Consider the following 16,589-nt stretch of genomic DNA (forward strand, 5'->3'; position numbering starts at 1 on the left):
CTTATATTCATATTTTTACCATTTTACCCCCCAATTATTATTTTCCTATTCCTATTCTTTTGGTTAAGTTTACTTTTGATCCTTCAGTCATTAGCAAATACTAATGTTGCTTCATCTGTTATTTTCGTAGCATATTTAATTTTGAATTTAATTAGATTGTACGGTTTTAATCCCTCTAAATAAAAAGATGCTTTAGTTTGATCATGTTTAGAACTATGTTATTATCAAATATGAATAACAAAACAAATTTAACATGCCAATGTGTAATCAACTGGTAACAATTAATAATTTTTTAAATTATAAACCTTCATTAGAAAAAAAAATCAAAAGTAGTTAAAAATTAATTGTGTTCAATCATATATTCCAAAAATCATAAATTCAGGGACTGGAAAAGCGCAATTTTTTTTTTCAATATAGTTTCACGTGAATTAATAGGTTTACTTTCCCCTTCCACAACAACCCACAACATTCCAAAAGAATGAGAAAAAAAAAAAGAAATATAAATCAAAGTATTTGGAAGGGAGTGGTAGAGTTTGAACGAGACAAGGAAACTACAGCTGTTTTTTGTACGAGAGATGCGTTGTCGCGACGCTTATGACCACACGAAATATCCCTTGGTCACACTATTTTCGGGGCAAAAATGAGAGGTCACGAATTTCACAAAATCCACGTGTCAATTTCTCATTAAACGCGGTTCCTTAGCCCAAGTCCTCAACTGCGTATATAAATAGGGTACTCACGTCTCCATAATATTATGTGCTTCGCCGAGTCTCAACAAAACAAACCCAATTCTCTCTTCCCATCCCTTATTTTGCTCCTTAATATTCTTTAATTCACAAATTCAAATTTTTTTTTCCAACAATCTTTTCTTCTGTTAAAGAACAGTGAAGGAGGTCGCACTGCGATTCTACATCTGCTTATTTCACCAATTTTTGTAAGTTTAATTTCCGTTACTTTATATCTATCTGTTTTCCTTTATGATTTTGCTCTTTGTCGCTCTTGATTTTGATAATGCTTGGCGTTGTTGTGATTAAAGTTCTAATTTTTTCCCCTTATTTTGCGGCGAATAGCACCTTGTTTGTACAATTTTTATAATTTTTCTATGGGCTGTTCGACCACATCAGAGGGCCCTTTAACAGTTTGGTTTTTCTTTTGATGTTAGGATAGCCCTTTTATTACTGTTTAGGTTTTTCTTTGAAAAATTAGTGTTTGGTTGTCTTTTGAAGAAAAGATATCAAAGCTCTTAAACATTGTTAGACTTTAATTTCTTATTAGTGAAATTGCATGGAAGAAATTGACAGAATAAAACCGGTTATACCTTTAGGTGCTGGTTAAACCTATTTAATTTTTTTTTTTTTTGGATAAATAAAAACTTTTTTTGTTAGTTATGGATTTATTCTATGTAAGGGTGGTAATTTAGTGTATTTCGATGTTTAATGACAAAGTGGACTTGTTGTTTGGAGAATATTTCGAATATTTTAATTAAACATAAAGTAAAGTTAGACTATCATGATTTGTTTTCTTCTTGAATTATATGTCTTTCAATTGCCTGCAGTTATCTGTCTTTTTATTTGTGTTTTTGAACTTCTGTTTTTCTGAAGGAAATAATTGGCTAAGCATAGATAAAAGATATATATGAAAAATAAGTAATTAGTTATGGAACCGATTACAATCATATGAACAAATTAACTAATTTTAGAAGACTTGCAACTCGATGAATAGATGAACTACTAGTATACAGTAACAACCATTTTCTGGTTTGAACCAAAGGTTATAAAAGGACATACCGTTTACAATTATCAAAGCCAAATTTCTTATTGTTTTCATTCATAGTTGCTTAATGTATTTGCTAATTGCGCATAGTTTTCCATAAAATTATCAAGGCCAAACTTTTTTATTTTTCCCTGACCATCTTATTTCTTTTCAATGCTGTGAGCAGGTAGGAATCGATGAACTAATGGACTCTAAAGGTGGGAAGAAGAAGTCTAGTAGTAGTTCCTTATGTTACGAAGCTCCCCTTGGTTACACTATTGAAGACGTTCGACCAAACGGAGGAATCAAGAAATTCAGATCCGCTGCTTACTCCAACGTGAGTCAACTTAGCCTTCTCCTTATGTATCTAAGTTGTTTATATCTTTGTGTATACATGCTAACTGTTTGCTTATCTCTGTCTTTTTTGTATGCAGTGCACTCGCAAGCCATCCTGAGATTACCCGTGATCTAGAATAAACCACCAAAGGTGGTTCAAGTAGATAGTAGTTTAATTTTAGAATTCTGTTCTTCTCAACTCTTTTTCTTCATACCTCATCCTCGTGATAATCTCTTCCAAAAAGTTCTCCTTCCCAAGCACTCTCTTTCAAGCAAGATGGCCGTGCCAGTTTCTGCCATCGGATTTGAAGGATACGAAAAGCGACTTGAGATTACCTTTTTTGAGTTAGGAATGTCTGATGGCCCGGGATGTGGCCTACGGTCTCTCTCCAAAGACCAATTGGATGAAATTCTGACACCGGCTGCATGCACCATAGTGTCTTCATTGGCAAATGATGAAGTCGACTCTTATGTCCTTTCGGAGTCTAGCCTCTTTGTCTACTCATACAAGATCATCATCAAAACTTGTGGCACTACAAAACTGCTGCTGTCAATCCCACCCATTCTTAAGTTAGCTGATGCACTTAACCTGAAAGTGAAGTCAGTGAGGTACACTCGTGGTAGTTTCATCTTCCCTGGGGCTCAGCCATATCCACATCGTCACTTCTCTGAAGAAGTAGCCGTGCTTGACAGCTATTTCGGTAAGCTTGGTGCAGGCAGCAGTGCATATGTGATGGGTAATGCTGATAAACAACAGAACTGGCATGTCTATTCTGCTTCAGTTGAATCTGCCAATGCCAATAACCCGAATCCAGTTTATACACTGGAGATGTGCATGACTAATCTGGACAAGAAGAAGGCATCCGTATTTTTCAAGACTCACTCAAGCACTGCTGCTGAGATGACTGAAGTTTCAGGCATTCGGAAGATCCTTCCAGAATCAAACATATGCGACTTTGACTTTGATCCCTGCGGTTACTCAATGAATGCTATCGAGGGGCCAGCAATCTCTACAATTCATGTCACACCTGAGGATGGATTCAGCTATGCAAGTTTTGAAGCAGTGGGTTATGATTTCAAAGACGTAAACTTGACTGCCATGATCGAGAGGGTGTTGTCCTGCTTCGGACCTGCTGAGTTTTCTGTATCACTACACTGTGACACTCCTGGGAAGGAACTTTATACTGAGTCCGGCCTGGACATTATCGGATACGCCTCTGGAGAAAAGACTACTGAAGTGCTTGGTGAGGGAGGATCACTTACGTACCTCACATTCAGTAGCAATGGTAGCTGTGGATCCCCTAGGTCAATCTTCCATTGCAGTTGGAGCGAGAGCGAGGATGAGGAAATGGAGAAGATATATTAATGAGAAATTTGTTTATTCTCCGTTTTAGTATGCAATACTATAGCTGGTATAGATCCAGCCATGCTTTTCTTATTGGTTTATGAGTCTAGTAGTATTATAAGGTTTTGTTGTTTATATTCAGTAATATAGTATGTCTGGGTATCAAATAAACAGTCTGCGTTGAGTCTATGCAGATCGCCAGCTTTATGACGTTTGGTATCAATATTCAGTGTTCTGTTGTGTAATAAAACTCCGTCTGAGACTCTAATAACATAGTGTTGTCATTGTGGATATGTTTGTATTACATGTCCTTTTTTATGTGGAGATAGTGGTGTTCTATGTCCTACTAAAAGTCTTGCTCATCAACTAAAATCGGATCTCTCCGTTTTTGATAATTAATTTTTTTTTTATTTTATCTAAAGCACCTATTTATAAGTGTTTGATACACTTGATTTTTCGAAGCACTTTCTAATTTACACTGCTGACCTCTTCAAGCAGAAATTTACACTGAACTTTCCGTTAATAATGCTTTTTGCAACAAATCTCTACGAGTGAAAGATGTTGTTCTTGCTATGAGACACTTATTTCCAAACGGACTGCATTCTCAATCGGGGCTCAAAAAGCTATCAGCAAAACTATATCTCGATCTCCCTCAGAGTTATCCTGCACCATAAAATCTCTACAATAATCTTATAGTACCAGTGAATCTAAATTAGGTTTTTGTTTTTGGCATTTATTAGCTTTGGTGAATCATTTAGAGACTGATACTGGCTAAGCCTTTGTCAATATATAGTTGCTTCTCTATGAGCAGAGTGTGAGTAATAGCATTTGAAGGCTCATTGAATAATCTTATTCAAATTAATTGCTCATCAGACTACTCTATAATTGTACATATCTTCTATAATATAACTTTTTTCTAATCTTTAAACATAGCTGCACTATTTAGCATTATTAGGTTTCCAATTGTATGTAAGCATTAGTTTGCCACGTCTATAATGATTCTTGAACGTCCACCTTCTCTTTTTAATTCATCAAAAGAATTTCACTTTTCCAAAATAGAAAATTTCAAATACATAAGGTCCAAAGGAAAAGAAGGATTAATTTTCACACCAGTATTCAAATTTTCCCTGTCGAGAAAGCCAGTCCATATAACGAATTTTCCAAGTTTAAACAGAGAAATGCCTGAAAAAGGAAAGTGAGATGGCCAACTTAGAAAAATTTTAATGGTAAAGAAATCTTCTGCCACCAAATTGTTGGCAGCTAGAACCTCCTAGTTGTTGACAAAACTTAGCAAAAGTCACGGGCTCAATAGGAAGTCTGTAATAATAAAAATATATAAAAGAGAGAATGCTATGGTAGAAAAGTTACAATTGTTTTCTATTTCTCCAATCTTAGGAATATATTAAAAGAAAATCAGTTGATCAACTCTAGGCTGAGCTTTTAGTGAAATGCCTACCACTAGAAACATGAAGTGCTTCAGCAAAAACAGTTGCGCATCTACCAACTACAACCAAAACTGGAAATTACATACAAGAACAATAGCTCATCCATACTCATGTCACAAAACTTTATCAACTATCTTGTGCTTTTAGTTAAGCTTGTTCTCTCTAAAGAAACAGAATGAACTGAACAATTTTGAAACCCATTCTCCATAAGTATTTTGCATTAGCTTATAACAATGCTGTTCTGGAGATTTTCTCTTTGTTCAGTAAGGTCGAAATTTTCTTGCAGCCCTCAACTGCTGTATCCGCTTCTTATCCTGCTCAAATTTGCTCTGCAGCACCATGATCTCTGTGCATAATACAAATGCGAATAATGATAAGTCACAAACAAAAGAAACAGAAAAGGATCATATTGAGATTTTAATCTCTTGCACCAGGGGAAATTGGCAACTAAACAAATGAGAAGCACATTAGAGTAACATAGCAAGTTTCAAATTATAGCAGGTCCTTTAGATGAATGGATGGACCAAGAAACAATCATTATTACTAGGATGATGTATCAGATCAGATTTATTTTTTATGACTTTGGGTTCGATATATAATCAAAGTTGAACAGGGAATCCCTACAGAGCCCTTGACGGAAAAAATGACAAACTGCAAATAGACCAACAGAAAGAATCGATAGGCAGTGAGACCAGAAAACATAGGCAACTTAACCATTCCAATTTTTATGTGAATGAAAGATGATCCATAATTCCATGATAAAGGGAAAACAACTAGTAGTTCCATGATAAAGAGGGTTTAAATCTTGAACAAGCAAAATTGTGATACTATTTGAGGTGGGTTTTGAGATGAAAATTTCAAGAGGTAAAATTCAATGCTGTGGATTATTTCAGGCTCTTCCACCATCTGTCACGAAAGACAGAAACTGCTAGAAACCAATTCTGCATCAATTTATCAAAACAATGCTGCTTTTCAATCATCCTAATAGTTTTTTCTTTTCTTTTGAGAATGTAATGAAGCAATGGACAGGCAGTAGAGCCCCAGCAATATGCATCTTCAATTCAAGCTTAGAAACCATAACCTTTTCATCAGAAAATGTAAGTACTTTTTCACCTCAAACTTAAATGTGATTGTTTGGATAAAATCAAAATTTTTGATTTAAACTTTTACCTTTTATAAAATATTTTTCTATAGAATAATCGAGGAAAACAGAGTCGATTTTGAACAATATGGAGCAAGAAGGTGTTGACAAAAGCAAAGATGCAGAAAACATACCATTTCTTTTTGCTTCTCTCTTCTGAAACCGGTAGAAATCTAATCCCACATCATTCTTTTTCTTTTTGGCCATATTATCCATAACAGCAGTCTGAGAAACAGAACCAACTGCAATTCCAGTTTCAGAATCCGTTGTCTTCTTCCTGCCTTTGTGGTGTACAACAACGGTCCATCCACCTTCAGCAGCACGGGCTTCTTTTTCTTTCCTTTCCTGTATGTATCAGAATAAAAAATATCACAATGGGAACAAGAACATAACTAGTCTTGGGCAAATCAGCATATACAATCACTAGAATATAAGAACATTAATAGTTGTGGGCACATGAAGAAACTTCTACGATAAGCCATATGAGGTGGTCACAAGAAACAAATTCATCAAGTACAGGCTGATGCAAGAAAGGGCCAAAAGATAAGTGCAAAACTCTCTAAAGACTAAGTCCAGCATTTTCTTTTACATGAATAAAGCTATAAATACCATAAAAACTTTTTTCACTATGGGTACGACAGCTCTGAGAAAACGAGCATTCTCCCTATACTTCGAAAAAATCATTAACAGCAATAAATGACATGATAATCTGGAAATATAGAGTACCTGTTCTTTTTTCGCCTCATGATCAGTTATAAACTCATCAATCCTTTCTTGCAACACCTTTATCCCTTGCCTACTCTGATAATAATCTGTAACCCACTCTGCACCCAGAAAAAGGAAATTGACTCTTTATAAGGCAATCAATCTAATTTATACTTTTTTCTAATATAATGTCATTTCTAGCTGCAGTTCATCTCAAAAGAATCATTCTTTCATCTTAACAAGATGCCGAGAAAAATAACTCCTGATAAGGCATGTGTCAATAATTTTTCAATAAAGAAAAAGAAATATACAACAGCAAGAACTTTTAATTTGCCATGAAAGATTTGAATGAGTTTCTACACAACATATTTGATGAGGCAAATCTCATGTCAAATCACAAAAAACACAACAGAAGCAACAGGAATTACTTTTATATGATATAAAGAGAAAATCATACTTCTCATTCCTTTAGAGTAATCCTCATCCCCTGAAGATAGCTCATAAATCTCTTCATCTTCAGATTGTTCTGTCTTCCCTGGCAAATCATCCTCAGCTATTGAAGATGGACGATCCTTCTCTACAATTCTGTGGGTCTCTTTTGACTTGCCTAGAGGGGATAGACAGTATTGCAGAAGTTATAAATCGTCAACTTCACAATTTTTGTTTGACAAATAACATCAAAAGATTGCCAATAAAATAAAGTGTGTGATGGCTGTTGGGTATACTTATGAATTTAGAACCTCACATACTTGTACAATAAGTAGGTTGCATATAACTGAAGCAAATGTAATTCATTTCAATTGATAAAAGTTATATTCCACTATCTTCCAACATTTGGAGTGCTCTCTCCATCAAACTATATGATTTAAATGTGCTGAGTGTTTGTAATGCAATACTCAAATAAGCTTTTAAATATTTTAATAAACTCCTAGGAAAAATACAAAACTATTATAGTTTCGTGGAAAAAAATGTATTTTGGAAGAGCAATCAGACTTCACTTTCGTTCTTTGTTTTTTCTTTTATCAGGTAAAGGACTTCACTCCAATATGTTCAACATATGAAACTTTTCGACTGTTTAGATGCTAACATATTTAGACACTAAGGCTTGCCAGGAAGTGATACACACTGCCTGCTTGAGAGAAAATTTATTGACTTACACTAATTACTCAACATCGTTTAGCTCCTCAGTTGTTTTAAATTTGAGTACATGATTGATAAATAAAGAAACAAAAATATGGCAACTCGAGAATCTATTTTCTCCATACCTTTTTGTCGTTTTGAGAAATCATTACCCTCAGTTTTCCCAGCTTTCTTTTCGCTTTTTCTCCTCTTTCCCTTCAATTTTCTTTTCTCCGGCTTACCAGGTTCACTTGATATGGTATTTTCTTGACCAAGTCCATCCTCTACGTCATCATATTGATCAACTACACCACTTTCAGCAAGTGTGTCATTTTTCCTCTTCTTCTGCTTTGATGATTTGCTCTTTTTCTTTTCCCCATCTGCATTATCTAAATCATCTTCTAAAAACCTCAATAATCAACCAATAATCATACATGCCAATCCCTGCAATTTATGCTCCGAAATAAATTATTAATTAAATTTCCCAAACCACTACCTTTATTATATGATAGATGGCATTCACCTATTTCATCCTTGCTTCTTCTGTTTTGCAGTGCCAGTTTCTTCTTCTTCCTTTTCTTTTCTTCTGATACCTTAGCAAAATTTTCCTCTACAACAAAAGGCCATAAATCAGCACTGTTGTCAAGTAAATACTAAACATAGAAAATAATTATGACTAAACAAGGAAATGAGTGAAGAAGTCCAAAAGATCCTATAAGAATAAACCTTCTCTCTAGTTCAACTAATCTTTGGGTTCTCTACAACATATTGGATCATCGACTGATGATATTATAGATAATGTTGAACCCTATATCTATACTTACTGTCCTTTTTGGGGCATCGATGAAGAGTGCTGATACTAGTGCATCGAAGACATTTGCTTTATATACAAGTGGTGTGCCCAAAAAAAATATATTGGGACTTTCATCCACCTGCAATATTCCTAAGAAGAAAAGAGAAGCCACCCTCAAGAGGAGATAGAGCCGTATTGCAACTGAACCTCCCAAAGTTTCATCATAAGACAAGACCATAAGAATATGGAAAAGAAATGCCCTGGGGCTTTAGTCTAGTGGTAAGAGCGCAAAATGATATGTAGGCGCATATCACTAGTTTGAGCCTTGCCACAGAATCTAGTATGTAAGTGGAAAAGGGTAGAGGGAGGGTCCATTACCCACCAAGTATCAAAACCGTGAGCCACTATTCGGTTATTAGAGAAAGATAAGCCTCGCTGCACCAGCCAACTCCCATAGCATATCTAATATACAATCATATTGCAAACAAGAGTATGACAAGAAATAATGTCTTGTTATGGACAATGTATATGTCTGTTTCTGTCTAATAATCAGAATTCCTGGAAATTTCCAGGGAATTAGGATTTCAAGTTTGCTGTTGCATGTGGAACCTAATACTACACTAATTAGAAGGAAAAGAAATGTTGCACAGCTCAATTATAATAGCATGAGGAAGCTCAATACTAATCCTGAAACTGAGTGTGAGCAAGTGGATAGGCTCATAAGTCATAACTAATTTGAAATGTTAAGGAAAACCTTTCCTAATTCATTGAGATTACTAATTTGTGGAGTATATTCAATATTGTGATGATTCTTCCATCTAATCACTTGAAGTGATGTATGCAACGAGCACAAGTGACTGCTTGCCAATGCAAATAGTGGAGAGCAAGAATCCAATTATGGTACAACAGTGCTGTCGAGGAAAGTCTACCAAACTCAGTCTCTCAACTCCGAGCTCAGATAATATATAGCTAATTACAGCAGTTGACAGTTTGCAGGTTCCTGAGGAGGTAGTTGCTGATTATTAGAGATAATGGGTTTATTACTCAATTTGAAATGTAAGACATGTGTGCTGATAGAGTTTGCTATGAAAAAGCAAAACCAATTAAATTATGCTTTGGACATAAGCAAGAAGATGCCGATCAATTAAGGACCAAACTGTTCAACCCTTTAGGAACCCAAGCAGCAGTAGTAAAACAAATTCAGAGGCAACTCGATACCCTGAGAAAAACAGCTGTGAATGTAATACTACTTCTCTACAAACTTAAGCAACATTTTTTTCCCACATATTAGGTAGAATATGTCTCAATTGTTCCCTATTCTATTTATAACACATAGGTAATTGCCCAATAGGATAGCAGTGCAGTGAGATTCAAACTAAAAATGTGGCTTTTTTTGCTAATTGGGGTTTATTAGTGGGAAAAGGAGAAAGAGAGAAACTTTGAGGCAATAATACCATTTTGAACAAGGTTAGAGTTTATAGTCAGGGAATCCGCATCTTTGTTCTTCTTTTTCTTTAGCTTCTTCTGCAAGTCCTTGGCTCCCATCTTCCTCCCAAACGTCTGTTAATGATTAACACAAGATAAAGAAAAATATTCTTAAAAGGTAAAAAAAAGCAGAAACTTTGCTATAGAAAAAGAAGTTCAGCATTAACTTGTGCACCAATATTAATCAGAACTTTACCCGAACTGTAGAAGTAGAAGAAAACTTGAGCACTCCACTCAACGAGAATATAGGAGAGAGGCGGCAAGGCAGTGGACAGAGGAATCACCGTCGATTTCTTATAGCCGCCAAGGCGCGGCGAGGTCTTTGAAAGTATGAAGTTTGAGACTCGTTGGAGACGGGAGGATTAAAGACATGGCACACAGGGTACATGGAAATAAAATGTGAATATACAAAAAGTACCCCTAAAGTTTTAATTACAAAACTTTAACCCTCTCTTCTTCGAACATATACTCCATTATCCCTTTTTTGTTCTTTCTGTCCCGTGTCTCTTCAGAGATTTGAGTTTGTAACTTTTGTCCTCTTTGATTTAACTGATGTAGTAGATAAATATTAAGTATTTTTTTATGTAGTAAAATTGATTTTTTAAATAAATAATTACTTGTTAGAATAGAGATAGTTTAAAGTTGATTTTTTTTGTTTGTAGTTTAAAGTTGATAATTATAGGAACAAGAGCTAAACGCACTCTTCTATCATTATTTTGAAGAAAAAGAAAAATAGGAGATGAAATTTTTATAAAAAAAAAATCTATCATAAGCTTTAGGTTTATTATCACTCAAAGCTAATGTTTCAAAGCTAAGTACCATTATAACAAAGAGGAAAGGCGAATGTCATAGACTCATAGTGTTACAGGGCCAATTTTTCACACTATTGACACTGCACGGCAGTAGCTAATCACACAACCACAGCCTTACTTTTTCGCACACGCACACAGCCTGACACTTAGAATTATTCAGACTTAGCCAATCTTAACAACACACAGTATTACGGGTAAAATCACCCAACCTTTATTATTCTCGCAGAATACAAAAAGGACTCACGTTAGGAAAGGCTCACACCTATGACAGTTTTATAAAGGGGCAGTTGGGGCAGTTAAAACAATGTGTCATGCACATGATATTCCTACAAACAAGCATAACCAATCTGTTTGAATTCAAATTCAAACCCTTCCCACGAAATTGGACTTGTCTTCAGCATTTGAGTCAGCTGCACATGTGCTTTGCACATGTCTTTAACTTCCAAAGCACATGCATTGCACACCTCTTCCGTCACATGCTTTTGCACACTTGTCTTTCAGCTTTTGCCCATACTTAGCCTTCTGCCTTGTACTATTTTTGGACCATGCCTCGCCCATAGTTCATAGCCACGTCCTGCCACAAACCTAGTCGTCCCACTGATCTACGCATGCCTTTGTCAAGTGCCATACGCCTTCGTTGCCATTGCCGATGCCCACGAACCAAGGCTGCCTTGCCAACATTCAAGGTGCCTTGCCTAGCTAACTTGTCTAAATCCATCACTAACTTAGACTCACACCCAGCTTTGCACATTGCTTGCCCACATTTCCACAAACCCATGTCAAGGGGCAATGTACAAGCCCTTGACACGAATTCTGCCTGACAGTCATCAAATCTCATTATTAGGGGCTAACAAACCACCCCCACTGGTTGAACTCGACGTCCTCGTCGAGGTTGATTTCAAATAGTCCTCGATTTGATCTTCGAATTGCCATAATGAATTACCCTTCTCCCAAGTTGCATCGGCCTCGGGCTTGCCTTTCCATTGAATTAAAAATTCTGTCCGCCTATTCTTTTTGTGCATCCCAAGTACCCGGTGGTCCAGAATCTTTTCAATCTCGTCCTCAATCTGATTGCGCACTTCAGGAGGAGCTTTCTTGATTTTATGTCTGTCCGGATCTTCAGGATCTTCCACATATGGCCTCAAATAACTCACATGGAAAGTTGGGTGTATTTTCATTCTTTCCGACAGCTTCAAACGGTAAGCAACTTCACCCACCTTTTAAATAACTTCAGAGGGGCCATCATATCTCGAAGCCAATGCTTTATGCCTTATCCTGCTATCAATCTTCTTCCAGATTTGAGGAGTAAGCTTCAACAACACTTTGTCGCCCACTTTGAACTCCAATGGATGCCTGTTCCAATCAGCATATTTTTTCATGCGTTTCTGGGCCACTTTCAAACTGTCTGCTGCTTCATCCATCATAATCTGTCTATCAAACCCATAACGGTATGCAGCTGAACATTTCCCACCAGTCTTCTGTTGCACCAGCTTCGTTGGTAGTCTTGGCTGCTTCCCCAAAACTATCTCAAATGGACTTTTCTCTGTGGCTGAAGACTTGTGCAAATTGTAAGAGAATTGTGCACAATCTAACAAATCAGTCCAATTCCGTTGACTCGCAGTCACAAAATGCCTCAAGTACTCTTCTAGCAGGTGATTGATTCTTTCGGTTTGGCCATCAGTTTGGGGATGGTTCGCCATTGAAAACTTCAAGTTTGTGCCCAGCAAATTGAACAAGTAAGTCCAGAATCTGCCTGTGAACCATGCATCCCTATCACTAACAACATCCTCTGGCATCCCGAAATACTTCACCACATTTTTGAAAAATAATTCTGCAGCAACTTTAGAGGGACATTCCGTTGGGGCAGCAATAAAAATAGCATATTTTGAGAACCTGTCGACCACTACCATAATCGAAGACAACCCATTGACTTTAGGGAACCCACTGATAAAATCCATTGAAATAGATTGTCATGTTTCTTCAGGAATCGGCAGAGGTTGCAACAAACCTGCCTTTTTCTTCCGTTCGGTTTTATCAAGTTGACATACAAGACAGTTTTTCACATAAGCTTCTACATCTTGTTCCATCTTTGGCCAGAAATAATATCGCGACAACAACTCCATCATCCTCTCAATTCCTAGATGACCAGCCCGAAGTGTATTGTGCGTCTCCTTCAGTAATTCACGATGCAATCCCTCACCAAGTGGTACAACGATTCTCCCCCCTTTGAAATGGAGAAGATCGTCCTCGATCCAGTACCTTCTCACAGTACCTTCTTTCACATGATTCATTGTTTTTATGTACAATGGATCATTCGCAGCATCTGACTTGATCTTATCAAGAAAATCAGATTCAAGTCGTGTAATGGAATAAACAACAGCAAAGACTTCCTTTCGACTTAATGCATCTGCAACCTGGTTGTGTCTTCCCGGCTTATGCTCCCACGCAAAATCATATTCTGCTAAAAATTCCTGCCAACGTGCTTGCTTTGGACTCAACTTTTTCTGTGTCTTGAAGAAAGTATTAGCCACATTGTTCGTCCTCACGACAAATTTTGTTCCCAGCAAGTAAACACGCCAGATTTGCAAGCAATGACTAACAACAACCATCTCCTTTTCATGAGCCGAATATCTCTGCCCCGCTTCATTCAACTTCCTGCTTTCAAAGGCCACAGGATGACCTTCTTGAACCAGCACGCCTCCGACAGCCTTGACGGATGCATCGGTATGAACTTCAAAGGGCAACTCAAAATCAGCAAGTCGCAAGAAAGGTTCTGAGGCAATGGCTTGGGGCAATTTTTCACACTATTGACACTGCACGACAGTAGCTAATCACTCAGCCTCACTTTTTCGCACACACACCCTGACACTTAGAATTGTTCAGACTTAGCCAATCTTAACAACACACAGTATTACGGGTAAAATCATCCAACCTTTATTATTCTCGTAGAATACAAAAAGGACTCACGTTAGGAAAGACTTACAATATGCTACTTGCCTTAATCCCAAACGAAATACACACACAAAAAGGGGCCTGCATATGGCAGTTTTACAAAGGGCCAGTTGGGGCAGTTAAAACAATGTGTCATGCACATGACATTCCTACAAACAAGCATCACCAATTTGTTTGAATTCAAATTCAAACCCTTCTCACGAAATTGGACTTGTCTTCAGCATTTGAGTCAGCTGCACATGTGTTTTGCACATGTCTTTAACTTCCAAAGCACATGCATTGCACACCTCTTCCGTCGCATGCTTTTGCACACTTGTCTTCCAGTTTTTGCCCATACTTAGCCTTCTGCCTTGTACTGTTTTTGGACCATGCCTCGCCCATAGTTCATAGCCACGTTCTGCCACAAACCTAGTCGTCCCACTGATCCACGCATGCCTTTGTCAAGTGTAATGCGCCTTCGTTGCCATTGCTGATGCCCATGAACCAAGGCTGCCTTGCCAACACTCAAGGTGCCTTGCCTAGCTGACTTGTCTAAGTCCATCACTAACTTAGACACACACCCAGCTTTGCACATTGCTTGCCCACATTTCCACAAACCCATGTCAAGGGGCAATGTACAAGCCTTTGACACGAATTCTGCCCGACAGTCATCAAGTCTCATTATTAGGGGCTAACACATAGTTACATTAGCATGTCATGACAATTTTCTATGACATAACATAACTAATTCTTATTCATATTCATATTAAAGATGCAAGAAACATGGTTAGGTAATTCTATAAATTTGGAAAAGAAAAATTTAGATGATCCATCAACTCCATCATTTGTCAAATAATTAACAAGTTGGGTAATATTTAAATTTGATTACCCCAATTTTGGGAACATATAGTTGATTCTTCTACTACGCGCAAGTTAATAATTTCTACTATTAATTAATATACTAGTCCATAATTCTCCGAACAAAATTCTATAACCGTCAAACAAATAGTTTTAGTATTTTGTACTTATTTCTTCAAAATTCAAGTGTAATACTAATTATTACAGACATAATTAGTAAAATATAATTGGTATCTAGATGCATTTTAGCCAAAATATAGTACAGCGTTATAACTAAGTATACTTATTCGAATCTTTTTCTATGATATGAAAATTAGATGTAAATTACACTTTAACTTGAAAGATTAGAAACTTATCCGAGTCCTAAGAACTTACCTCTTCCATTTTTGTTTTTTAACCACTAAAAGACTAATTTTTCGCATCTTCTTCCCCCTATTGAGGCCTAGAATGTGTCTTAGCCTTCAACTTAGAATAACAAATGTCAAGCACTGAATTGGTTTCAAGATCTATAAATACCCACTCTGTCTAAAAAAACACATCAACAAACAATTCCAAGTTCTTCAAAAAAATACAGTTTGTTTTCTCTCAGTCTATAACACTATTTGCTCAATTTTCAAACACAAAATTAATCATGGATAACTCCCAGAACATGAGCTACCAAGCTGGGCAAGCTAAGGGCCAAGCCCAGGTAATCTATATGCTATTTCTTGCACATTCACTTTCCCTTTAATCATACTAGCTAGTACCTAGAAAACATGCGGTGACGAAACTAGAAATTTTAACAAGTAAAAGTAAAAAAAAATACAAGAATATCATGTCTGCGACTTGAACCTGCAACATAAAGCAATTTTTGAATCACCTTGGTGGCGTTTTGTTAATTCAACAATTTATATTTATGACGATGTAGCTCTGGCTTGATAACACGTGATATATATTATTATGCATCAGGAAAAGGGTAACCAGATGATGGACAAGGCTGCAAATGCTGCACAATCTGCCAAAGAAACAATGCAGGAGGTTTGGCCATTGTTATTCCATTATTTTGTTGTGTTTCCATATATGCATGAGCACGACTAAAGTGTAACTCTTATAAACTATTAGCTGATGCATAACTCATAAGACAAGAAAATAAATACTAATGTGTTATATTTGGTTGACAATTTTATAGGCGGGGCAGCAAATGCAGGCCAAGGCACAAGGGGCAGCTGATGCAGTTAAAAATGCCACTGGCATGAAATGAAGATCCTATTTTATACTTTTAGGCTGCCAGAATGGGCTCTTATTTTTCAGAATTTTGAAGTTTATGTTTTCATTTCAAATTAGAGACGCAAATTCTGTTGCTTAGATTGAGTATTGTTGAGATTTCTTGTTTCTGAATTATAGAAGAAGCTGTTCATAGGTCACACTATCACAGCTTAGTTCTTTCTTCTTTGTTTCACTAATAATACATAGTTTTTGGTTCTATATGTGATTTCCCTTCTTTGCATTTCTCGCATTCACAGTATGATGTGATCTTTCTTTGTTTAACACTTTTAACTTATTGAAGTTCAATCTTACCAACTCTTTTGAGCTATATCTGAGATATATTTAACTTTTAAAATTAAAAGTAAGATACTCATGATAAACCACGTGATAAATACTGGTTCCGTTGCAACATTCGATAAAATTGGAATGTTAGAATGGTCATCTTGCACAAGGATGACACACACAAATCAACGTGATAAATAATGTAAATTATTATTTTCCTCCTATCAAAATTGGAAAGGTATTAAACCTAAATATTAAATCAAGATTCTTTGAATTCGGGAACTCAAAAATATTAGATGAAGGAAGTATCATATTGCAAAATGTGCAAAGCAACTACTTT

The 16,589-nt window shown here is 36.4% G+C and overlaps 2 protein-coding genes across 5 annotated transcripts; one reads left to right on the plus strand and one right to left on the minus strand.

Moving 5' to 3' along the window:
• The first annotated feature begins 745 nt into the window (after positions 1-745).
• LOC107790218 (S-adenosylmethionine decarboxylase proenzyme) lies at positions 746-3,757 on the plus strand. Its single transcript, XM_016612124.2, has 3 exons — positions 746-934; positions 1,940-2,089; positions 2,187-3,757. Exon 3 carries the CDS (start codon positions 2,366-2,368, stop codon positions 3,452-3,454), a length of 1,089 nt encoding a protein of 362 aa, XP_016467610.2. The 5' UTR covers positions 746-934; positions 1,940-2,089; positions 2,187-2,365; the 3' UTR covers positions 3,455-3,757.
• Positions 3,758-4,745: 988 nt separating this feature from the next.
• Positions 4,746-10,484, minus strand: LOC107790215 (uncharacterized). 4 transcript variants are annotated; one of them, XM_016612119.2, is made up of 8 exons: positions 10,318-10,484; positions 10,091-10,196; positions 8,340-8,453; positions 7,990-8,244; positions 7,182-7,331; positions 6,746-6,843; positions 6,154-6,364; positions 4,746-5,224 (listed from the first exon to the last, which is right to left on the minus strand). In XM_016612119.2, the coding sequence occupies exons 2-8, from the start codon at positions 10,179-10,181 to the stop codon at positions 5,139-5,141; spliced, it is 1,005 nt and encodes a 334-aa protein (XP_016467605.1). In that variant the 5' UTR covers positions 10,182-10,196; positions 10,318-10,484; the 3' UTR covers positions 4,746-5,138. The 4 variants fall into 4 exon arrangements, with proteins under 4 accessions (XP_016467605.1, XP_016467608.1, XP_016467607.1 ...); XM_016612122.2 differs by having other exon boundaries at positions 7,990-8,223; positions 10,318-10,483; XM_016612121.2 differs by having other exon boundaries at positions 7,990-8,232; positions 10,318-10,483.
• Between the last annotated feature and the right edge of the window lie 6,105 nt (positions 10,485-16,589).

This window comes from Nicotiana tabacum, chromosome 3, assembly GCF_000715075.1.
Source record: "Nicotiana tabacum cultivar K326 chromosome 3, ASM71507v2, whole genome shotgun sequence".
Classification (NCBI taxonomy): domain Eukaryota; kingdom Viridiplantae; phylum Streptophyta; class Magnoliopsida; order Solanales; family Solanaceae; genus Nicotiana; species Nicotiana tabacum.